The 25,929-nt window shown below is 42.3% G+C and overlaps 1 protein-coding gene across 1 annotated transcript in view; it reads right to left on the bottom strand.

The window, feature by feature from the left end:
• Nucleotides 1-11,704: 11,704 nt before the first annotated feature.
• LOC115111291 (nucleolar protein 6-like) overlaps nucleotides 11,705-25,929 on the bottom strand; it is a 34,272-nt gene continuing 20,047 nt past the window's right edge. Inside the window, exons 21-26 of the mRNA XM_029637203.2 lie at nucleotides 18,105-18,202; nucleotides 16,222-16,346; nucleotides 13,243-13,332; nucleotides 12,880-13,080; nucleotides 12,547-12,648; nucleotides 11,705-12,464 (exon numbers count right to left, since the gene is read on the bottom strand). Of these exons, the coding sequence (XP_029493063.1) occupies nucleotides 12,315-12,464; nucleotides 12,547-12,648; nucleotides 12,880-13,080; nucleotides 13,243-13,332; nucleotides 16,222-16,346; nucleotides 18,105-18,202 (766 nt within the window). The 3' untranslated portion in view covers nucleotides 11,705-12,314. The remainder of the gene's footprint in view (nucleotides 12,465-12,546; nucleotides 12,649-12,879; nucleotides 13,081-13,242; nucleotides 13,333-16,221; nucleotides 16,347-18,104; nucleotides 18,203-25,929) is intronic.

Below are 25,929 nucleotides of genomic sequence, written 5' to 3'. Positions count from 1 at the left end.
TTTTATGTAGGCCTAATAGTTTGTGGGAACCGTTTGTCACCGTTGTAGTGCAATTCATGTATTGTAGCTTTGCTGGCATACATCAAAAACATTTTTTAAAATTAGATTTACATGTTAAAATCGCCACTGATCTGGGCCCATATTTAGGTATCCAAGACTATGAGCCCTGATCTGATTTCATCTGCGGTGAAAAGTGACGGAGATAGAGCAGTGTTTGTCAGACCATGAGACATCCCGAAAATCAGGCTTCTCACAAAATCGTCTGAAGCGTCGTAATGCCTCGATCACACTAACAGTGTCATTGCATTTTGGTGTAGCATAGCATAACATTAACATAGCATAACATTAATTTCCAATTAAACACTGCGTTTGCGTTGCACAGGCAGTTGCAGTGTTCTGTGTGGTGCATATTTAAGTGATAATGGCATAGAAGCCGGTGTTTGGAGGATATATTGGCACGGGCAATATCAAATCAAATTTTATTGGTCACATACACATGGTTAACAGGTGTTATTGTGAGTGTAGTGAAATGCTTGTGCTTCTAGTTCCGACAGTGCAGCAATATCTAACAATTCCACAACAGATACCTAATACACACAAATCTAAGTATAGGAATGGAATAAGAATATATAAATATGTGGATGAGCAATGACAGAGCAGCATAGGCTAAGATTCAATAGATAGTATAGAACACAATATATCCTCCAAACACCGGCTTTGAGGGCATTATCACTTTTACACAACGGGTAACCAACATATTCAAGTAACGATTGACATATTTTCATAAAAAACGTTATTTTGATTAATTTATTTAAACTATTTCATCCGTCCACAAGATATAGTCACGACAGAAATCTAGGGTTGCTACCCAAGGTCGTTTACTCATTGTCTTTGTTCTGTATCTATAGACGTTGTTCGTCCTAAATGTTCCACAGCCATACTGGCTGGCCAAGTTCTTATCCCTTGTTTGCTATCTAGCCAACTACGGCTAATATACAGTAAAGACAAACAGGATGGGATGGATTTCAGAGATATGGCCGCCAACATCAAATGGAAGTATACATGACCAGTCAAAAGTTTTAGAACATCTACTCATTCCAGGATTTTTCTTTATTTTTTACTATTTTCTACATTGCAGAATAATAGTGAAGACATCAACTATGAAATAACACATACGGAATCATGTAGTAACCAAAAAGGTGTTAAACATTTTCTAAATATATTTTATTTTGTGATTATTCAAAATAGCCACCCTTTGCCTTGATGACAGCTTTGCACACTCTTGGCATTCTCTCAACTAGCTTCACCTGGAATGCTTTTCCAACAATCTTGAATGAGTTCCCACATATACAGTGGGGCAAAAAAGTATTTAGTCAGCCACCAATTGTGCAAGTTCTCCCACTTAAAAAGATGATAGAGAAATATCTTACATCTATAGACTCCTTTCTGAGAAAGGAGGCTCCTCCTTTACTCCTTTGAAAATAATTTGGGGAAAGGACCTTGGTCTGACTATCAGTGATGAGTTATGGGCGGAGGTTTGCAACAGGGTATACTGCTCCTCTACTAATGTAAAAATGAAAGAATCTAACTAAAAAAAATTGTACAAATTTTATTATACTCCTTTGAGACTCCATAGAATGAAAACAGATATGTCTCCTAACTGTAAAAGATGTACCTCTGAATGTGGAACCTATATGCATGTATTTTGGAGCTGTAGAGAGATTGCCAGATTCTGCACAGAAAATACTAGAGGTATAGTTTGATATGACCCCGTGTATCTATCTTCTTAATGCCCAGCGGGACTTTGTTCTTGATCCTGACAGAGAAATTTGCTTATGACTATTACATACTTTGCTAAGAAATGTATTCTTCTATTGTGGGCCTCTAATACCCTTCCTACATTTAAAATGTGGATTGACCAGATTGTTGACTTTCTCCCTCTTGAAAAGCTCACTTATGACCTCCACAAGAGACAACCCAAGTTTGATAGACTCTGGTCTCCACTATTCAACTGGGTGACTAGGGAAATGTGCAGATACATGTTGTGTAAGGTGCTGTAAAACCTAAAACTGAATTATTGGCCCGTCGTCTCAGTGAAGGATAGAAACAGCTAATGAGAACCTTGATAGTGCTGCTGCAAGCGTTATGTTTTTTTTGTGTGTTTTTATTTAAATTATATTTTTGAGTACGCGTGCGTATGTATATATATATATATATATATATATGCACCAAGGAAAATAAATAAATGAAATAAAAACACTTTATTTTTCTTAATCTTTCATTTTAATTGTATTTTTTTTTTCAAATGTATTATTATAATATGTTTTTACTTTTTTTAAAAGCCTGTCACATCTCTGAATGTGGAATGTGTTTTGTTGGTTGATTGAAAAACAAGAAAACTTAATAAAACTTTAAATTGAAAAAAAAAAGATGAGAGGCCTGTAATTTTCATCATAGGTACACTTCAACTATGACAGACAAAATGAGAAAAAAAATTACAGAAAATCACATTGTAGGATTTTTCATGAATTTATTTGCAAATTATGGTGGAAAATAAGCATTGTCAATAACAAAAGTTTATCTCAATACTTTGTTATATACCCTTTGTTGGCAATGACAGAGGTCAAACGTTTTCTGTAAGTCTTTTTTTTTCTCATTTTGTCTGCCATAGTTGAAGTGTACCTATGATGAAAATTACAGGCCTCTCTCATCTTTTTAAGTGGGAAAACTTGCACAATTGGTGGCTGACTAAATACTTTTTTGCCCCACTGTACTTGCGTACTATTGTTTGTACAGATGAACGTGGTACATTCAGACATTTGGAAATTACTTCCAAGGATTGACCAGACTTGTGGAGGTCTACAATTATTTTTCTGAGGTCTTGGCTGATGTCTTCTGATTTTCCCATGATGTCAAGCAAAGAGGCACTGAGGTTGAAGGTAGGCCTTGAAATACATCCACAGGTACACCTCCAATTGACTCAAATGATGTCAATTTGCCCATCAGAAGCTTCTAAAGCCATGACATCTTTTTCTGGAATTTTCCAAGTTGTTTAAAAGGCACAGTCAACTTAGTGTATGTAAACTTCAGATCCACTGGAATTGTGATACAGTGAATTATAAGTGAAATAATCTGTCTGTAAACAATTGTTGGAAAAATTACTTGTCATGCACAAAGTAGATGTCCTAACCGACTTGCCAAAACTGTAGTTTGTTAACAAGACATTTGTGGAGTGGTTGAAAAACGAGTTGTAATGACTTCAACCTAAGTGTACGTAAACCTCCGACTTCAACTGTAGGTCCAGAAAGATACATCAGTTGTTTTGTCATTATTTTACTCTGCCTGCAAACACGCTGGATGATTCAGAATCCATGGAAGAGCTTGAATGATTCACTGACGAAAGGTACTGACAATCTCAAAGAAATATGTCACTGGTTTCAAGCACTGTTAAGGACAACAAACCCATTCAACAAAACAAACCAAATCCAAGTTGGCAAAGCCGTATCAACAATGGCATCAAACCATCCCCAAACAAGCGGGTGTGAGTGGAGAGTGGTTTACGGATATGGATGTTGACTTGTTGAAATCTATCAATGAAAGGCTTGCCAACCTTGATATCTTGGATATACTACAAGACGACATTTAGAATTCAGCCAATGTCCGATTGTCGATCTAAGGAAAGAGAACACAGTGTTGAAAGGTACTGTAGACTCTATTGCTGGCAAGGTGGAGTTGATGCAAAGGGAGAACAAACTACTTAAATAAACCATGGGGACAATCAATGCGGGACAATCTAATATTTTCAGGGATACCAGAGAATGACAACAGCAGAAGCTGTGAGGACACTTTCCACGACTATGTCATCTCAACTGAAACTGCCCACAGATGGGCGTAAATGTCCCTTTCTCCAGTCCATAGAATGGGTAAGGCCTCTGGGAATAGTCCACAGGCTATTATTGCATGTTTTGAACATTTTAAGCAGAAGGAAATGGCGAAGAGCAGGGGCAGAGAACTCTAACACTGATTTTGGAATGAATGATCACTTCCCCACAGAGATCAATGAAAGGAGAAAAAAACTACCCCATTATGAAAGAAAAGCGTTGCCTGAACCAACAAATCTCCTTGGTGATGAATAAACTTTACATCAACGGGCAACTGTATCGGGACTCTAGAGTAACTCCCTGGCTATTTTAATCCAACTGTATCGGGACTTGTGGTGGCATATTTCTGCTTTACCAAATGAGGAGAGTTAAACTTCACATGCCAGTCAGAGTTATACTTAAACAACATCTTTAATAATAAGAGCTTTGCAATATCCTTTGACTTTCAATGATGCACTCTCTCTAATGAACCATTGAAAGTGACTACAGAATATTACAAAGATCTTTTATAGCCAAGATACACCCCACTCAACCTACATGACGAACCACAGATCTCAGGAACAGTTCACAAAGAAAGACTTGTACTTGAGAGAGAGGAGTATCCCATAGCCAGATAGCATTCGCTATAAATTACCGTTCAGTTTGGTCCCTAAAATGAGGTTCTAATCTCATTCCTGGTACTTCACAGCACAGAACAATTACCTCATCCAATGACATAACTCAATTGTCAACTCTAGATACTCCCATCTAAAGTAAAACCCCTTCTTGACCCCTCTCCTGGACAAACTCACTGAGGGGAGTGACTTGCGCACAGACATTGTGGAGAAAGTAATTGGTTCCCCCTTAATCACGCCATCCCTTCACATGGTTAAACAGATACATTCACATATGAAGACAATGTTCCATCCTGTCCTCTTCCCTTTCTGATATTCTGCATAGCACCAGAGACATGTAAAAGACAAGCCTGACCTCAAGTGACTGAGCCCCAGCTGAGGGAAGAAATTACTTTAGTGTTGGCAGTTGCAATTAGAAATACATTCTAATAAAAAGTATATCACATAAGAAAATTGTGCAGATATTACATCTTAATTACTTAAATTACCCAACTAATTCTGATTCATCCACCACAATCTAGAGTAACTCCCTGGCTATTTTAATCCAATGTTCAAATCAGAGTTTGTGTTGTAGTGTATCATGACAACTTCAACTATACATGAATACATGCTCTATTGATCTCCACTATAATGAATACATGATCTATTGATCTCCACTTGACAAGGAAAGGGTTGCATATAGCTAAGGTTAATGTATATAGCCTTCCTAACAAAATACACGAGGTTAACTTAGTCAACATCAGTAATATTAATATTTTAGCTTTGACCGAAACACATTTGGATGCATCTGTAAATGATGGGAAAATTAACATTCATGGATAGTCTACATCGAAGGGACAGGAATCATGGATAGTCTACATCGAAGGGACAGGAATCATAGATAGTCTACATCGAAGGGACAGGAATAGGAATGGTGGGGGTGTAGCTCTGTACATTCAGAATCATATACCTTTTAAGAGAAGGGATGACCTTAATGTATGTCAAGTAGAGGCACTATGGGCTCAGGTACATCTGCCTCACCAGGCACCTATATTGGTAGGATGTGTGTATAGACCTCCTAGCTCTAAGGTGTCCTATCTGGCTGATTTATGCACTGGGTTTGACAAGGTCACAGACAGTAACAGATGTATTGAACTTGGGTGATTTTAATATAAATTGGAATTCAAATATAACTAAATGAATGAGATATGCCGAGAGCTGTGGTTAGAAAAAATAAGGTTAATGACAGAACTAGATCATCAACTAAGTTAGGTCACCGTTCAGACACGTGCATTGAACTGATCTTCTGTAATGTACCATTGCAATGCACCATTGCAATGCTTACAAACCAGATCAATGCCAGTGGGCTGGATAGACCATAATCATGAACACCAAGGTTCCAAAGAAACCCCCAAGGATTGTGGTCAAGAGAAATGTTTACACATTTAAACTATTTCTAAATGATTTGGCTGCTGTACCCTGGGAGATGATTTATCTAGAGGATGATTTAAATCACGCTACAGAATGTTTTATTGATTTGCTCACTGAGGTAATGGCCTATCAGGCCCCAGTAAGAAAGAGGACAGTTGGGGCTCATCCATCTCCAAATATGGTAAAAGTCTTAGCAGCCAAATCTGAACTAGAAAATGATGAACAGAATTATAGAACATTAAGTAATTATGCAGTTAAATTAAATCCTTAAAAAAAAAAAACATTTTACAAAAATGCTTTTATTGATTGTAAAATTGATTTAAAAAAGAAGAAGCTATGGAATACAGTTCAGGGCTTACTTGGTACATCTATTTCATCATACCCATCTAGTGTGGAGGTTGACGGGAGAACAATAAAACCAGCTGATATTGCCAATCATTCTGCAGATTGTTTTACAAAGAAAATTGATTTACTGAGCGATAATGTAATCACCCATTCTTCCAAACAAGCTATAGTCCGATGAATTGATGATCATATTATGAGCAACAACAAAACAAATGCTCTTTTAATCTACAAATAGTGTCAGTTGAGGTGTTAAACCTGTTGAAGTCACTATCTAATGGTAAATCTACAGTTATGATCTTATGGACAATTTTTCACTTCGCTATGCTACTCCCCAGAATGCAACTCCACTGAAATACATATTTATTTGGTCACTGGAAAAGGGGATATAGCCAAATGTATGGAAGCTAAACTGTGTCCAATCCCAAAAGACAGCAAAGAACCCATTACTCCTGCCAGTAGCGGACCAATTAGTCTACCCCGTTCACTCAGTAAGATATTGGAGGGTATTGTGAGTAGACAAATATGGGAGTATATGGAAAAGAATGATCTGATCACAGCCAATCAGCCTTCTTACAGCAAAAACCATTCCACTACCAGTGCATTGGTTGACATGACTGACCACAGGCTCAATGCTATGGATAATGGCAGGTTGTGGTGGTACTATTTTTAGATTTTAGTGCACTATTTGATTTAGTGGATCATTAAATAATTGACAAAATGATTGCATTATGGGCTTGAGGTGGCAGCATTGTATTGCGTACAGTCACATCTAACTGACAGGAAACAGTCCACCTATATCAATGGGTAGTTTTCTTCCCCTCATGCTTTAAACAGTGGAATACCGCATGGCAGCTGCCTTGGGCCACATCTTTATTTAATATATACTGTAATAGGAATTTTAATGTTTGTGCTTATAACTAATTTCTGTCTTCAATTAATGTGCTGTTCTAATAAACAATCTGTGTTCATGCAAGTGGCTGACTGTACAAATCTTCACTCACTATCAGTAGCTGCAATTCGGCAGTACACCCAGACCGCATTTTGAGAACTAATTATCAATCTCAGTTTCAAGGTCTCCGCTTAGAAAGAAAGAAGCCTCATGAGATATTGGTCTGGAACATCTCCAGAGCGCTAACAATAAAGAAGGATTCATGTAAGATTGACTGAGTGTCCCTGTGTAAGAATTTCCACGACAAAACCAACGGCCTTCTTTTAGCCTTATCTGAAACTCAAGCTACTATATCTGCAGATGAAACTACAATTTATACAGCAAGACAATCGGTTCAACGGGCACAGCAAGCTCTACAAATAGATGTAGTGGGTTTGCCGGAACAACCTGGTTTTGGACACTTAGAAAACCAAAGTTATGTTGGTCTGTTCCACCAGGAAAAGGCCAACACAACATGGGATAAAATTAATTATTAAATTATTAAAACAGCATGCATGATCAGGATAGCTAAATATTTACAAGGAAAGATTAAGCAAACAACTCAAGCATTAAATTGGGAGTCAGGTGAAATACTGTTCTGTGGCCTGGGGAAATGCGTCAGCAGGCTGCAGACTGAACAGAACAAAGCAGCAAGGATTGGTTTAAGGTGGAGATATGGTTCTTCTGTTGTAGTCATGCGCAATGCTCTTGGTTGGTCATCAATCAACAAGAAAATTGAGAAAGAAAACATGCTTATTTAATTTCGCAATGTACACCATTTAAAGAGGACTAACTCCATTCATAATAGCATTCAGTTGGTAAGAGACAAACATTCAGTAAGTACTAGGAATAGATTGGATAACACAGATGGTGGACAGACAGAAAAGAGAAATAGGCAAAATAAAATTTCAATTTATAGCAATAAAGAAATGGAAAAATGTATCTGAGCAATCCAGAAACCTTTCAATATATAAATTCAAACAATACTTTAGGACCATTTAAATATAATAAATTGGAAGGTTGTGCAGGAATATGGTAGATGAAGGAATCAATCTATAATTTCAGACTGTTAAGAGTATTTATCTGGTCAATATGTCAGTGTATTTTGTCTGTAATAGTGTGTTAAATGTCAAAATGTGATCGTATTATAAATTGTATTTTAATGTTGAAGGACTCTTGGAAGATTACTCCAAATGGAGTAAAAGAGATCCTAATAAACTCATCTGCAGCAGAGATAACTCTGGGTCATCCTTTCCTGTGGCCGTCCTCATGAGAGCCAGTTTCATCATAGCACTCGATAGACACAATAGATTACCTCAAACGCATTAATTCCACAAATTAACTTTAAACATGGCACACCTGTTGAAATTGAAATGCATTCCTCATGACTACCTCATGAAGCTGGTTGAGAGTATGCCAAGTGTGCAAAGCTGTCTTCAAGGTGGCTACTTTGAAGAAACTCAAAATAAAATAAATTGATTTTTTAACACTTTTTGGTAACTACATGATTCCATGTGTGTATTTCACGTTTTGATGTCTTCACTATTATTCTATAATGTAGAAAATAGTAAAAATAAATTTAAATCCTGAATGAGTAGGTGTGTCCAAACTTTGGACTGGTACTGTACACAGACTGTTTAGGGAGAAAAGTAAGTGGTTAAATACATGAAAGAAAAACAATTGTGTTTCCTGATATTTCTTATATCTCTCAGATATGAGACACTTCAGAACAAACTTCCTTTCAAATTTTTTGGGTGGGGGAGGCTATCTGTTGTTCCGTAGTGAGACTGTTACTCAATGCATTTGTATGGGATAATTTAAGCAGTAAGGCCAAATTACATTTTTCATACAATTATTTTGTCATTTAAAAAAATATATACGTCAAGGGGTCTTAAAATCCAAACAGCAAAATTATCCTTGGTACGACTTTCTTAAAACAATTTAATATAGATTAATAGACCCCCACCCCACCGCATACACATTTTACAGTTGTGAAAGAAGCACTCTCAAATTTGATTCTATGATTATGAAACCAGCGAGAACTTACTCCTACGGTATTCGTTACACCCAAGCAGCCACAGTCATGACACTTCATGATACTGCTGCGTCCCCAGGTTTCTTCTAGGAGCAGGGGAGGATGTAGCCTAGTCTGTCATGCTCAGGCATGCCTGCCTGTACTCTTAAGAGCCAACTTCTGCTTGATCTGAAAATGTGGCCGGAGTTGCCTGGAAGTTGTGATGCATTTGCCGCCATAGGGGTCATTGAAGAACAGAGCCATGTCTCCAAATGCATCCTGGGAAAGATGGGCAGACACAGGTTCAAAACAGATGGCCATTAACCCAAGAACCAAAATGACAAGAACTACAGTGGCTTGCGAAATTATTCACCCCCTTGGGGGATTTGTATCCTTTGATTTACACAACACGCCTACCACTTTGAAGATGCAAAATATTTTTTATCGTGAAACAAACAAGACAAAAAAAAAAAGAACTTGAGTGCAAAGCTATTCACCCCCCCAAATCAATACTTTGTAGAGACACCTTTTACAGCAATTACAGTTGCAAGTCTCTTGGGGTATGTCTCTATAAGATCGGCACATCTAGCCACTGGGATTTTTGCCCATTCTTCAAGGTAAAACTGCTCCAGCTCCTTCAAGTTGGATGGGTTCCACTGGTGTACAGCAGTGGGTTTTGCGCCAGACAGCATTTTCTTTGAAGGCCACAAAGCTCAATTTTAGTCTCATCTGACCAGAGTACCTTCTTCCATATGTTTGGAGAGACTCCCACATGCCTTTTGGTGAACACCAAACATGTTTGCTTATTTTTTTCTTTAAGCAGCGACTTTTTTCTGGCCACTCTTCCGTAAAGCCCAGCTCTGTAGTGTACGGCTTAAAGTGGTCCTATGGACAGGTACACCAATCTCCGCTGTGGATCTTTGCAGCTCCTTCAGGGTTATCTTTGGTCTCTTTGTTGCCTCTGATTAATCCTGGTCCGTGAGTCTTGGTGGGCGGCCCTCTTGGCAGGTTTGTTGTGGTGCCATATTCGTTCCATTTTTTAATAATGGATTTAATGGTGCTCTGTGGGATGTCCTAAGTTTCTGATATGTTTTTATAACCCAACCCTGATCTGTATTTTTTCCACAACTTTGTCCCCGACCTGTTTGGAGAGCTCCGTTTGTTTTTATGATGCCCCTTGCTTAGAGGTGTTGCAGACTCTGGGGCCTTTCAGAACTGGTGTAGATATACTGAGATCATGTGACACTTAAAATCTACCTGTGTGCAATCAGATCTGATTTAGGGGCTTCAAAGCATTTGGGGGTGAATACATACTCACGTACCACTTTCCTGTTTTTATTCTTTGAAACAAGTAATTTCTTCCATTTCACTTCAAATTTTGATTGTTTTGTGTAAATCCAATAAAAATCCATTTAAATTACAGGCTGTAATGAAACAAAATAGGAAAAACAGAAAGGGGGATAAAAACTTGTGCAAGGCACTGGCAATAGCCCTGGCTGCACGAGGCCACGAGAAATAAATGGCAAACTGCAGGTCAGGAAAAACCCAGACGGTGTGTTTTTGCTTCTATAGAATATTGCGTATTCTTTTGCAACTGTAAAATAGGTAAGAGGTTCATAAAAATAAGCAAACACTTGTGTTATTTATGCTTTATTTACACTCACTATGATGTGTAAATAAGGTAAAGCAAGCAAGGCGTTCAATTTTTGGAATTATTTTATTTTTAACTCGTACCCATTTTGCAGTTGTGGAAGAATATGCAAGCCCTTTGGAATTTAACACAGAGGCGATATTTGGCAGCTCTGTGATTATGAAACCAGTGAGAACGTACTTCTATGCTATTTCAAATGGTAATCGTTACACCCAAACGGCCAGAGTAATGGCACTTCATGTTACTTATGCGTCCCCAGGTTTCTTCCCAGGAGCAGGGGAGGGTGTAGCCTAGTCAGTCATGCTCAGGCATGCCTGCCTGTACTCTGAAGAGAAAACGTATTGCTTATACGAAAATGTGGCCCGAGGTGCTTGAACGGTGTGAGCATTTGCGGAGCCGCCGTAGGCACACAGAGGCCAAATTGAGCTCCATACTGCACTCCCACGGAGCCTCTCAAATGTTTTGTAACAACTCATAGGGCTCCATAAAGTTCTGCATTGACATGACTAGTTGACAGTAGGTCCTATATGAGCACAAACTCACTTCCTTCACAACAGCTCTGCAAAGCACAAGTATGAATGCCCTGACCTCTGCAAAGCACAAGTATGAATGCCCTGACCTCTGCAAACGTCGTATCACTGTAAATGCTGCATGGCTAATGCAGATGCGGATTGACCATGCCGAGCCTTTAAGTTCATGTTCTACTTTCATAGATAGGGTGAAGCACCCCCTGTTGGTCAGGATACATCACCTCAACTAGACTGCTTTTACACTATGGGGAATACCATAGGGACAGTTCACTGCTACCGCATCATGCTGTCACTATTTACCCTCCCAGATGAAACAGTAACACAGACGAGCTTGAGAATACTAGTTTTTTATAAGACTGGGTAAAGAACCAGCAAAAACAAAGACATGGTTAGTTTCTTACAACATTTCTCCTACGCAATAAATCTCCTTGACTTGTTTTGATAACAGTCTTCGATATACAATTAAATGTGTTCAAGCTGTACTCAGGGGTAAACATAACATCGTAAAAGTAAATTCACTCAATTTAGTATGATGCTGCTTTTCATATGGTATTATTCATTTGTTGAAGTCCATCCATTTCATGTTACGAATTACGATTCCTACAATATGTTACAAATTTGCAATACGTATGATATGTGACCAATTCCAATTTGTTACGGCTAACGTTAGCTAGATTGCTAGGTGGCTAATGTTAACTAGGTTAGGAGTTAGGTTAAACGGTTAACATACTAAGTAGTTGCAAAGTTCCTAAATAGTAAGTAGTTGCAAAGTTAGCTAAAATGCTAAAGTTGTCCGTGATGAGATCTGAACATGCAACCTTTGCACTAAGAAAGTTGCTGGCTATGGGGAACTAATTTAAAGTCGAACTTGATTGTGCAAGATAAAATATGATCATGGTACATGTGTGTGTGTGTGGGGGTTTGTGTGACCTCAGTCTACACTACACCACCCATCTCTCAGTCCTTGGCTCCACCGACTTCACCAGGCCCTGGCCCATGACCCTGAAATCCTCCAGGATGGCCTCCACGTTGGGGACAGTGTGAGCCTCGTCCCCACTCACCTCCACACGACGAGCCACCATCTGGGAGGTCTGTTCCAGAGGGACACACATAAAGAAATGAATAAGCAAATAGAGGGAAAGAAAGACACGTTCTGTGACTTCCGGTCTTTACCTTGAACGGCAGTGGGGTGAAGGCTTTGGGTTTCCATAACACCGCGATCACAGTGCCGCCATAGGGGTCATAGAAGAACAGAGCCAGGTCTCCAAATGCATCCTGGGAAAGATAAGCAGACAGGTTTAAAATGGAAGGCCTTTAGCCCACTTGAGTCAATATGACAAGAACTATATGGTCTGAAACCTACATACACAAGGCAGTAGATCTGGCTGCACGAGGCTACTAGAAATAAATGGCAAACTGCATGTCAGGAAAAACCTAGACGTGGTCTTTCTGCTTCTAAAGAAAACCAGCAAGCCAGAGCCCATTGAGCACCACACAGGTACTTACCCTGAGCTCTGCCAGGTAGTGGGTGACGGGGTTGAAGTCGATGACGGGTAGTGCTCCTCCAGTGTTGGCCACTCTGCCAGCCAGGATGCCCCTGCTGAAGGTGGCATGAGGAGGGTCCACTGCCTGGCTCAGTAAGGGCACCTGCTTGGGGCTCAGGTGGATCAGGACATCATAGGGATCCAATGGAGGCCGCATGACCACCTGCGTGTGTACAGAAACACAGAGAGAAGGAATGGTAATGATGGAATGTACATTACAATAGGTTTGACAATGGAATAATTTTGGGGAAATGAAGAAAAACATTATACAATTAATGCAAGAGAGTGGAAGTTTTAAGAACGTGTGAGTGACTGAGTGACTGACCCTGACGTCCTGTATCTGGCTGGTGTCCATCAGCTGAGGTTCTAGGATCTTCAGGCTCTCTGCAGCCACCATCACCACACGCTGCAACATCTGAGCACACAGAGACAAACCCCTCAATAACCCACACCTGATACTGGCCAGCATAGTGAGAGTGATCCTACCAAACCCTTGTCGGTTGTCCGTAAAGAGATATGTTTGAAACTCCTCATTCAGAAATATCCTCACCTGTGGTTTAAACAGCTCTAGGGTCAATACTGTGAATGAGTCAGCTAAGGACAGTTTGAGTTCTATCGAATAGCTAGGTTTACGCTGTCGAAACACCAGACTCCATCACAAAGATCTGGTACATTGTCAAGGATGGGCATCTTGGTGAGAACATCAGGCTGTAAAGACATGTGCACAGAGCTCCATTATAAGCTGTTCTGTCAAAAAGTGCTCAGCCTCTCGATCAATCATTTGATTACGCAAGTGAAAAGTGCAGTGTCCTTGGGCATAATTCCAATCATTCCACCAGCTACCCCGCAGCCTTCGTACATTCACAGTAGGAACACTGCAGCCATTCAAAATGAAGTGGACCTTTGCCATCAATGAGAAAGTGACCTGACAGATGCCGCAAACACACAGGTTTTTCTCAGGCACATGAAATGTTAGTTGGTCTGCACATCGTGCATTAGGCCTATTGAATTCAATGTTATCTGACAGACACAAAAACATGGCAGGTCTAGAGAGCAGCTACTTGGAGCATTGGAATCCAGTGGGTTAGGTGGAACAGGAAAGCAACATGAAAACATGGCAGGTCTAGAGAGCAGCTACTTGGAGCATTGGAATCCAGTGGGTTAGGTGGAACAGGAAAGCAACATGAAAACATGGCAGGTCTAGAGAGCAGCTACTTGGAGCATTGGAATCCAGTGGGTTAGGTGGAACAGGAAAGCAACATGAAAACATGGCAGGTCTAGAGAGCAGCTACTTGGAGCATTGGAATCCAGTGGGTTAGGTGGAACAGGAAAGCAACATGAAAACATGGCAGGTCTAGAGAGCAGCTACTTGGAGCATTGGAATCCAGTGGGTTAGGTGGAACAGGAAAGCAACATGAAAACATGGCAGGTCTAGAGAGCAGCTACTTGGAGCATTGGAATCCAGTGGGTTAGGTGGAACAGGAAAGCAACATGAAAAGGATGGGAAGCTGCCAGCTCCATCTCCTCCCCATGTTACTGTGTGCTGCTGTATTTCTCAGTGCACTCGGTCAAACAGAGGACATGAAAACATGGCAGGTCTAGAGAGCAGCTACTTGGAGCATTGGAATCCAGTGGGTTAGGTGGAACAGGAAAGCAACATGAAAAGGCTCCATCTCCTCCCCATGTTGCAGTGTGCTGCTGTATTTACATTTACATTTAAGTCATTTAGCAGACGCTCTTATCCAGAGCGACTTACAAATTGGTGCGTTCACCTTAAGACATCCAGTGGAACAGCCACTTTACAATAGTGCATCTAAATCTTTTAAGGGGGGGTGAGAAGGATTACTTTATCCTATCCTAGGTATTCCTGAAAGAGGTGGGGTTTCAGGTGTCTCCGGAAGGTGGTGATTGACTCCGCTGTCCTGGCGTCGTGAGGGAGTTTGTTCCACCATTGGGGGGCCAGAGCAGCGAACAGTTTTGACTGGGCTGCGCGGGAACTGTACTTCCTCAGTGGTAGGGAGGCGGTATTTCTCAGTGCACTCGGTCAAACATAGGACATGAAAACATGGCAGGTCTAGAGAGCAGCTACTTGGAGCATTGGAATCCAGTGGGTTAGGTGGAACAGGAAAGCAACATGAAAACATGGCAGGTCTAGAGAGCAGCTACTTGGAGCATTGGAATCCAGTGGGTTAGGTGGAACAGGAAAGCAACATGAAAACATGGCAGGTCTAGAGAGCAGCTACTTGGAGCATTGGAATCCAGTGGGTTAGGTGGAACAGGAAAGCAACATGAAAAGGCTCCATCTCCTCCCCATGTTACTGTGTGCTGCTGTATTTCTCAGTGCACTCGGTCAAACAGAGGACATGAAAACAAGATCTTCAACTGCTTTCCTTCTGGAAGTGGACAGTGAAAAACACAACTGGTGAGCATTACATGCACTTCTTGATCATGTTGTCCCTGATAATATTGAAGCCATATCCATTGTATTCGTCTAGATAGAACACCATGAATGAAAAAGGAAGCATTCAGGTAAAATTTTATTTTTGCCATTTTGAATTCATGTGTGACGTAGGAGAGCAGTATGCTCTGAGGATGAGTCCAAGGATCGGGAAACTGTGTGACTGCCGACTAACAAGAACGTGCAATTCATTTCTACTCCGCTGTTTATGATGTCACATCTACCATTATATTCTGTTAGGTTCTAATTCTCAGAGTAAAAACTTGGACACTATGAAAGCTTAAACCAAGTTTATTCTTCCCAGAGGGTCACTGCATTAGACATCACCAGCACTGATATGTAACCCTTTCTCCTAGGCTGAGTCTCCTCCTACACTGAACAGCCAATGCATCTCTGTTGCTAGACAGAAATGTTGTGATATCTGTTCTTCCTCACTTCATCTGACCTCTACCCCAAAGTGCTCACTCCTCCCCAACTCAAGGCTGTCATGGTGATTGGTACTAGACTGCGTCTCTTCTCCTCCCAGAGGATCCCTGATGGCTAACAATAACATATTCTGCCATATTGTAAATGTTATACATTACCCTCTCTCCGTCAGTGACGTAAGTATATTTCATATTCTCAGAAGCCAACAATTGACTATGCTGTTTAATATACAGAGACAGGCAAGAACATGGCCTGTCCTAGACAGTGTGAGAGGCAATTGAAAAGTTTGAATTCCTTTTTTTATTTTTTACTTCGTTTCTGTGTATGCCTCTTCTGTTACTATGCTGTGTACAATATGCTGCACAAATAAGATATTGGATGTGACGTACTGGTGAATGTACTGCATGTGTGTGTTCTGACCTGCACAGTGGGAGCCTGCTTGGTCCAAATGGAGACTTTCTTGTCGTTGGGTGTGGCCATGAACATAACAGGCAGAGACTCTCTGGAGGCTATGAAGTCATTCTTGATCTCAGTGTAGTCAGCAGCTACAGCAGAGGACAGGACAGACGAGAGGAGAGAGGGAAAGTCAGGGGGAGGAGAGAGGTAGGAGAGAGCGTGGACAAGACAGAGGGAAGGAGAAAGAGAGTTGTAGGAGAGGCAAGGACAGAGGGAAGGGGAGACAGCGTGGACAAGACAGAGGGAAGGAGAAAGAGGGGTAGGATAAGGGAGAACAGGACAGAGTGGACAGGACAGTAGGGAGGAGAAAGAGGGGTAGGATAAGGGAGAACAGGACAGAGTGGACAGGACAGAGGGAAGGAGAAAGAGGGGTAGGATAAGGGAGGACAGGACAGAGTGGACAGGACAGTAGGAAGGAGAAAGAGGGGTAAGATAAGGGAGAACAGGACAGAGTGGACAGGACAGTAGGAAAGAGAAAGAGGGGTAGGATAAGGGAGGACAGGACAGAAGGAAGGAGGAAGAGGGGTAGGATAAGGGAGAACAGGACAGAGTGGACAGGACAGAGGGAAGGAGAAAGAGGGGTAGGATAAGGGAGAACAGGACAGAGTGGACAGGACAGTAGGAAGGAGAAAGAGGGGTAGGATACGGGAGAACAGGACAGAGTGGACAAGACAGAGGGAAGGAGAAAGAGGGGTAGGATAAGGGAGAACAGGACAGAGTGGACAGGACAGAAGGAAGGAGAAAGAGGGGTAGGATAAGGGAGAACAGGACAGAGTGGACAGGAGAGTGGGAAGGAGAAAGAGGGGTAGGATAAGGGAGAACAGGACAGAGTGGACAGGACAGTAGGAAGGAGAAAGAGGGGTAGGATACGGGAGAACAGGACAGAGTGGACAAGACAGAGGGAAGGAGAAAGAGGGGTAGGATAAGGGAGAACAGGACAGAGTGGACAGGACAGAAGGAAGGAGAAAGAGGGGTAGGATAAGGGAGAACAGGACAGAGTGGACAGGACAGTGGGAAGGAGAAAGAGGGGTAGGATAAGGGAGAACAGGACAGAGTGGACAGGACAGTAGGAAGGAGAAAGAGGGGTAGGATAGGGGAGAACAGGACAGAGTGGACAGGACAGAGGGAAGGAGAAAGAGGGGTAGGATACGGGAGAACAGGACAGAGTGGACAAGACAGAGGGAAGGAGAAAGAGGGGTAGGATAAGGGAGAACAGGACAGAATGGACAGGACAGTGGGAAGGAGAAAGAGGGGTAGGATAAGGGAGAACAGGACAGAGTGGACAGGACAGTAGGAAGGAGAAAGAGGGGTAGGATAAGGGAGAACAGGACAGAGTGGACAAGACAGAGGGAAGGAGAAAGAGGGGTAGGATAAGGGAGAACAGGACAGAGTGGACAGGACAGAAGGCAGGAGAAAGAGGGGTAGGATAAGGGAGAACAGGACAGAGTGGACAGGACAGTAGGAAGGAGAAAGAGGGGTAGGATAAGGGAGAACATGACAGAGTGGACAGGACAGTAGGAAGGAGAAAGAGGGGTAGGATAAGGGAGAACAGGACAGAGTGGACAGGACAGAAGGAAGGAGAAAGAGGGGTAGGATAAGGGAGAACAGGACAGAGTGGACAGGACAGACGGGAGGAGAAAGAGGGGTAGGATAAGGGAGAACAGGACAGAGTGGACAGGACAGAAGGAAGGAGAAAGAGGGGTAGGATAAGGGAGAACAGGACAGAGTGGGCAGGACAGAAGGAAGGAGAGAGATGTTATGGGGTCTTTATATACTGCTGCATGAGTATGATTAGATGCACATTGTTGTGTAAGATACATTATAATCCACATTGTGTGTGTGCTCACCGGTGAGCTGGCTGTTGAGGTTGACAACCAGGGGGTTATTTCTCCAATCGAAGGAGGAGAGTAGGTGGAGAAACCGAAGGAAACCGACCTGAGGAGACCTGAGATGGGAGAGAGGAAGAGAGAGAGACAGAGGAGAGAGCGAGCACAAGAAACAGATGGATAAACCACTTCTCCAATTTTTTTAATCAAAGAACAAACAGCAAAAACATATGACCAATTGCAAATGTTAGAATATGCTATTAAAAGTCCTATTGGCATGGGACCAGTATTACGTTGGTTATGGATTTACTACCCCAGAGGACGATTCAGACAGGATACGGTTTTTCCAAAATATCCTCTGTAAGTGTCTTTTTTTAAATAAAAAAAGCCTGGATGGTTTTTTCAAGGCGTGAAGATATTTCAACAAGTCCAGGCGACAATATGCTACACTGATATATTGAGCTTGGTTCCAACTTTCTGAACCATTCCAAACCATCTTTTAGGTCTTGTGTCGATATATTTGAATTAAGGAAGAGTAATCATTAGGATACTTTAGGGATCTACAGTAGAAGGCAAACTAAATGCACCCAGCCTTCAGATGGGAGCTGAACAGTAAACTTGCACTTGATATGAATTTTTAGGCTATGAAGAGACCGTGAACTTGTCATTTCCAAACGTTTAGCTCAGTATGCTGCTTGTGATATCTTTCTGTTTTTTGACGTTGCAACAACAATCTACAAATCTGTCATTATGGGGTATTGTGTGTAGAACAATTGTTTTTCATTTAATCCATTTTAGAATAAGGCTGTAACTGAACGAAAGATGGAAAAAGTCAAGGGGTCACTGGCCTACACACAATACCCTATAATGTCAAAGTGAAATTGTTTTTAGACATTTTTACAAATTAATAAAAATTGAAAAGCTGAAATGTTGCATCAATAAGTGTTCGACATGGTTTCTAAAATGCCTACCTCATCTTGGTACCCCACACATACAGATAAATGTAAAATCCCTCAATGAATTTCAAACACAAAAGACCAGAGAGGTTTTCCAATGCCTTGCAAAAGGCACCTATTGGTAGATGGGTCAGATAAAAACACTGACATTGAATATCCCTTTGAGCATGGTAAAGTTATTAATTACACTTTGGATGGTGTATCAACACACCCAGTCACTACAAACATGCTGGCGGAAAACCGTTCAGGGATTTCACAATGAGGCTAATGGTGACTAAAACAGTTACAGAGTTTAATGGCTGTGATAGACAAAACGAGTATCATAACATATGGGCAATTTTCTTGACACGATTATGATCAGAGTACTTTTTGTAATTATCCGTGATTTTAAAAAATAAAAATGTTCAGGTGCCAGCAAAAATCTCTCAAGTAAGTCAGTCAGACTTTATAAACCTTCTCCCCAATCCGAGGTCCTGAGCGCTCGGAAGCAGGTTTTCATCAAGGATCTCTCTATAACTTTGCTCCGTTCATCCTGACTGGTCTCCTAGTCCCTGCAAAACATCGCAGCAACAGGATGATGCTGCAGCCACCACGCTTCACCGTAGGGATGGTGGTAAGTTTCCTCCAGACAAACTCCAAGCAGGCTGTCATGTGAGGAGAGATCCTTGATGAACAGAGGCTTCCGTCTGGCCACTACCATAAAGGCCTGATTGGTGGAGTGCTGCAGAGATGGTTGTACTTCTGGAAGGTTCTCCCATCTCCACAGAGGAACTCTAGAGCTCTGTCAGAGTGACCATCGGGTTCTTGGTCACCTCCCTGACCAAGGCCCTTCTCCTCTGATTGCTCAGTTTGGCCGGGCAGTCAGCTCTAGGAAGAGTCTTGGTGGTTCCAAACTTCTTCCATTGAAGAATGATGGAGGCCACTGTGTTCTTGGGGACCTTAAATGCTGCAGACAATTTTTGGTACCCTTCCTCAGATCTGTGCCTCAACACAATCCTGTCTCGGAGGTCTACAATTCCTTCAACTTCATGGCCTGCTCACAAAATAAAAAATAAAAGCTATTTTACCTGTAATACCCTTGTTAAAACCTAGTACAGAGTCTACTTGTTATAATTAATTGGTATTAGATTTAAAATATGATCGAGTTTCTGCTGTATTTGTATTTATCATGGATCCCCATGAACAATACTTATTTTCCACCATAATTTGCAAATAAATTCATTAAAAATTCTACAATGTGATTTTCTGGATTTTTTCTCTCTCATTTTGTCTGTCATAGTTGAAGTGTACCTATGATGAAAATTACAGGCCTCTCTCATCTTTTTAAGTGGGAGAACTTGCACAATTGGTGGCTGACTAAATACTTTTTTGCCCCACTGTATGCATGTGTCTATGCCTATGTTTGTGTTGCCTCTATGTTATGGCTCTATGTAGTACTGTGTGCCCCCCATAGTCTGTTCTGGAAGAGACCTCTTGTGGCATGTCTTGTGGGGTATGCATGGGTGTCTGAGCTGTGTGCCAGTATTTCAGACAGACCTCTTGTGGCATGTCTTGTGGGGTATGCATGGGTGTCTGAGCTGTGTGCCAGTATTTCAGACAGACCTCTTGTGGCATGTCTTGTGGGGTATGCATGGGTGTCTGAGCTGTGTTCCAGTATTTCAGACAGACCTCTTGTGGCATGTCTTGTGGGGTATGCATAGGTGCCTGAGCTGTGTGCCAGTATTTCAGACAGACCTCTTGTGGCATGTCTTGTGGGGTATGCATGGGTGTCTGAGCTGTGTGCCAGTATTTCAGACAGACCTCTTGTGGCATGTCTTGTGGGGTATGCATGGGTGTCAGCCGTGTGCCAGTATTTCAGACAGACCTCTTGTGGCATGTCTTGTGGGGTGTGCATGGGTGTCTGAGCTGTGTGCCAGTATTTCAGACAGACCTCTTGTGGCATGTCTTGTGGGGTATGCATGGGTGTCAGCTGTGTGCCAGTATTTCAGACAGACCTCTTGTGGCATGTCTTGTGGGGTATGCATGGGTGTCTGGTGTCTGGTATTTCAGACAGACAAGTCGGTGCATTCAACATGTCAATACCTCTCATAAATACAAGTAGTGATGAAGTCAATCTCTCTTCCACTTTGAGCCAGGAGAGATTGACATGCATTTGATTAATATTAGCTCTCTGTGTACATCCAAAAAACCCCGCACACCACCATCTTGTAATCCTTTAATCGACATACGTCATAGAGCGGACGTCATTTCCGGTCACAACTTGCAGGCTTGTTTTCGAGTTGCTGTGCGTTTTGTTGCCAACCTATTTTGCTACCTGACAACTTTACGGTTTTCACTTTTTAATTACCTTTCATATATTTATTTATTTTTTCCTCAACTTTTTCACTCCGGACGCTTTATCTGGACACGATTCGTCAAGACCTCCAACAGCCGAAGCTAAGTAGTAACATTAACATGATGCCTTCTAATTGCAGCCGCTGTACTCGCCTTATGGCGAGGATAGCTGTGCTGCAAGCCCAGCTTCAGACGCAATCGTTAGGCAAGGGTAGGAAAGGATGAAACAGCGTCTGTGCCACCAGTAAGTACAGATAGTAGTATAAATCCCCTGGCACAGTCCCCGCAGCCGGACAACTTTCTCACGGTTTCTGGAAGGAAATGCTGTAGGATCGCTCAACCGGTGTCGCTCATTCAGCTGACAGAAACTTTCAACCGGTTTTCCCCATTAGGCTGCGGGTCGGAGTCAGAGGCCGAGTCTTCTCTGGTCTCTACTCCTCCCGTTACGGGGTCTGAGACGCCGAAGCTTCCCACCATTAGCTCTGACAAATTGAAAACTCTAGTCATTGGCGACTCCATTACCCGCAGTATTAGACTTAAAGCGAATCATCCAGCGATCATACACTGTTTACCCGGGGGCAGGGCTACCGACGTTAAGGCTAATCTGAAGATGGTGCTGGCTAAAGCTAAAACTGGCGAGTGTAGAGAGTATAGAGATATTGTTATCCACGTCGGCACCAACGATGTTAGGATGAAACAGTCAGAGATCACCAAGCGCAACATAGCTTCTGCGTGCATATCAGCTAGAAAGATGTGTCGGCATCGAGTAATTGTCTCTGGCCCCCTCCCAGTTAGGGGGAGTGATGAGCTCTACAGCAGTCTCACAACTCAATCGCTGGTTGAAAACTGTTTTCTGCCCCTCCCAAAAGATAGAATTTGTAGATAATTGGCCCTCTTTCTGGGACTCACCCACAAACAGGACCAAGCCTGACCTGCTGAGGAGTGACGGACTCCATCCTAGCTGGAGGGGTGCTCTCATCTTATCTACCAACATAGACAGGGCTCTAACTCCTCTAGCTCCACAATGAAATAGGGTGCAGGCCAGGCAGCAGGCTGTTAGCCAGCCTGCCAGCATAGTGGAGTCTGCCACTAGCACAGTCAGTGTAGTCAGCTCAGCTATCACCATTGAGACCGTGTCTGTGCCTCGACCTAGGTTGGGCAAAACTAAACATGGCGGTGTTCGCCTTAGCAATCTCACTAGGATAAAGACCACCTCCATTCCTGTCATTACTGAAAGAGATCCATGATACCTCACATCTCAAAATAGGGCTACTTAATGTTAGATCCCTTACTTCAAAGGCAATTATAGTCAATGAACTAATCACTGATGATAATCTTGATGTGATTGGCCTGACTGAAACATGGCTTAAGCCTGATGAATTTACGGTTTTAAATGAGGCCTCACCTCCTGGCTACACTAGTGACCATATCCCCCGTGCATCCCGCAAAGGCGGAGGTGTTGCTAACATTTACAATAGCAAATTTCAATTTACAAAAAAAAAAAATGACGTTTTCGTCTTTTGAGCTTCTAGTCATGAAATCTATGCAGCCTACTCAATCACTTTTTATAGCTACTGTTTACAGGCCTCCTGGGCCATATACAGCGTTTCTCACTGAGTTCCCTGAATTCCTATCGGACCTTGTAGTCATAGCAGATAATATTCTAATCTTTGGTGACTTTAATATTCACATGGAAAAGTCCACAGACCCACTCCAAAAGGCTTTCCGAGCCATCATCGACTCAGTGGGTTTTGTCCAACATGTCTCTGGACCCACTCACTGTCACACGCTGGACCTAGTTTTGTCCCATGGAATAAATGTTGTGGATCTTAATGTTTTTCCTCATAATCCTGGACTATCGGACCACCATTTTATTACGCTTGCAATTGCAACAAATAATCTGCTCAGACCCCAACCAAGGAACATCAAAAGTCGTGCTATAAATTCACAGACAACACAAAGATTCCTTGATGCCCTTCCAGACTCCCTCTGCCTACCCAAGGACGCCAGAGGACAAAAATCAGTTAACCACCTAACTGAGGATCTCAATTTAACCTTGCGCAATACCCTAGATGCAGTTGCACCCCTAAAAACTAAAAAAAATGTATCATAAGAAACTAGCTCCCTGGTACACAGAAAATACCAGAGCTCTGAAGCAAGCTTCCAGAAAATTGGAACGGAAATGGCGCCACACCAAACTGGAAGTCTTCCGACTAGCTTGGAAGGACGGTACCGTGCAGTACCGAAGAGCCCTTACTGCTGCTCGATCATCCTATTTTTCTAACTTAATTGAGGAAAATAAGAACAATCCGAAATTCCTTTTTGATACTGTCGCAAAGCTAACTAAAAAGCAGCATTCCCCAAGAGAGGATGACTTTCACTTTAGCAGTGATAAATTCATGAACTTCTTTGAGGAAAAGATTATGATTATTAGAAAGCAAATTACGGACTCCTCTTTAAACCTGCGTATTCCTCCAAACCTCAGTTGTTCTGAGTCTGCACAACTCTGCCAGGGCCTAGGATCAAGAGAGACGCTCAAGTGTTTTAGTACTATATCTCTTGACACAATGATGAAAATAATCATGGCCTCTAAACCTTCAAGCTGCATACTGGACCCTATTCCAACTAAACTACTGAAAGAGCTGGTTCCTGTGCTTGGCCCTCCTATGTTGAACATAATAAACGGCTCTCTATCCACTGGATGTGTACCAAACTCACTAAAAGTGGCAGTAATAAAGCCTCTCTTGAAAAAGCCAAACCTTGACCAAGAAAATATAAAAAACTATCGGCCTATATCGAATCTTCCATTCCTCTCAAAAATTTTAGAGAAGGCTGTTGCACAGCAACTCACTGCCTTCCTGAAGACAAACAATGTATACGAAATGCTTCAGTCTGGTTTTAGACCCCATCATAGCACTGAGACGGCACTTGTGAAGGTGGTAAATGACATTTTAATGGCATCGGACCGAGGCTCTGCATCTGTCCTCGTGCTCCTAGACCTTAGTGCTGCTTTTGATACCATCGATCACCACATTCTTTTGGAGAGATTGGAAACCCAAATTGGTTCTTGACAAATTGACATGTTCTGGCCTGGTTTAGATCTTATCTGTCAGAAAGATGTCAGTTTGTCTCTGTGAATGGTTTGTCCTCTGACAAATCAACTGTAAATTTCGGCGTTCCTCAAGGTTCCGTTTTAGGACCACTATTGTTTTGACATATATTTGACCTCTAGGGATGTTATTCGAAAACATAATGTTAACTTTCACTGCTATGCGGATGACACACAGCTGTACATTTCAATGAAACATGGTGAAGCCCCAAAATTGCCCTCGCTAGAAGCATGTGTTTCAGACATAAGGAAGAGGATGGCTGCAAACTTTCTACTATTAAACTCAGACAAAACAGAGATGCTTGTTCTAGGTCCCAAGAAACAAAGAGATCTTCTGTTGAATCTGACAATTAATCTTAATGGTTGTACGTACAGTCATCTCAAATAAAACTGTGAAGGACCTCGGCGTTACTCTGGACCCTGATCTCTCTTTTGAAGAACATATCAAGACCATTTTGAGGACAGCTTTTTTCCATCTACGTAACATTGCAAAAATCTGAAACTTTCTGTCCAAAAATGATGCAGAAAAATTAATCCATGCTTTTGTCATTTCTAGGTTAGACTACTGCAATGCTCTATTTTCCGGCTACCCGGATAAAGCACTAAATAAACTTCAGTTCGTGCTAAATACGGCTGCTAGAATCCTGACTAGAACCAAAAAATTTGATCATATTACTCCAGTGCTAGCCTCTCAACCTTTAAGTCTTTACTGAAGACTCATCTCTTCAGTGGGTCATATGATTGAGTGTAGTCTGGCCCAGGAGTGGGAAGGTGAACGGAAAGGCTCTGGAGCAACGAACCGCCCTTGCTGTCTCTGCCTGGCCGGTTCCCCTCTTTCCACTGGGATTCTCTGCCTCTAACCCTATTACAGGTGCTGAGTCACTGGCTTACTGGGGCTCTCTCATGCCGTCCCTGGAGGGGGGGCGTCACCTGAGTGGGTTGATTCACTGTTGTGGTCATCCTGTCTGGGTTGGCGCCCCCCTTGGGTTGTGCAGTGGCGGAGATCTTTGTGGGCTATACTCAGCCTCGTCTCAGGATGGTAAGTTGGTGGTTGAAGATATCCCTCTAGTGGTGTGGGGGCTGTGCTGGGGTGGGGTGGGGTTATATCCTTCCTGTTTGGCCCTGTCCGGGGGTGTCCTCGGATGGGGCCACAGTGTCTCCTGACCTCTCCTGTCTCAGCCTCCAGTATTTATGCTGCAGTAGTTTATGTGTCGGGGGGCTGGGGTCAGTTTGTTATATCTGGAGTACTTCTCCTGTCCTATTCGGTGTCCTGTGTGAATCTAAGTGTGCGTTCTCTAATTCTCTCCTTCTCTCTTTCTTTCTCTCGGAGGACCTGAGCCCTAGGACCATGCCCCAGGACTACCTGACATGATGACTCCTTGCTGTCCCCAGTCCACCTGGCCATGCTGCTGCTCCAGTTTCAACTTCCACCTGACTGTGCTGCTGC

This window comes from Oncorhynchus nerka, linkage group LG27, assembly GCF_034236695.1.
Source record: "Oncorhynchus nerka isolate Pitt River linkage group LG27, Oner_Uvic_2.0, whole genome shotgun sequence".
Lineage (NCBI taxonomy): Eukaryota > Metazoa > Chordata > Actinopteri > Salmoniformes > Salmonidae > Oncorhynchus > Oncorhynchus nerka.
The sequence above is the reverse complement of the archived record's forward strand: the minus strand, read 5'-3'. Positions and strand labels throughout refer to the sequence as shown.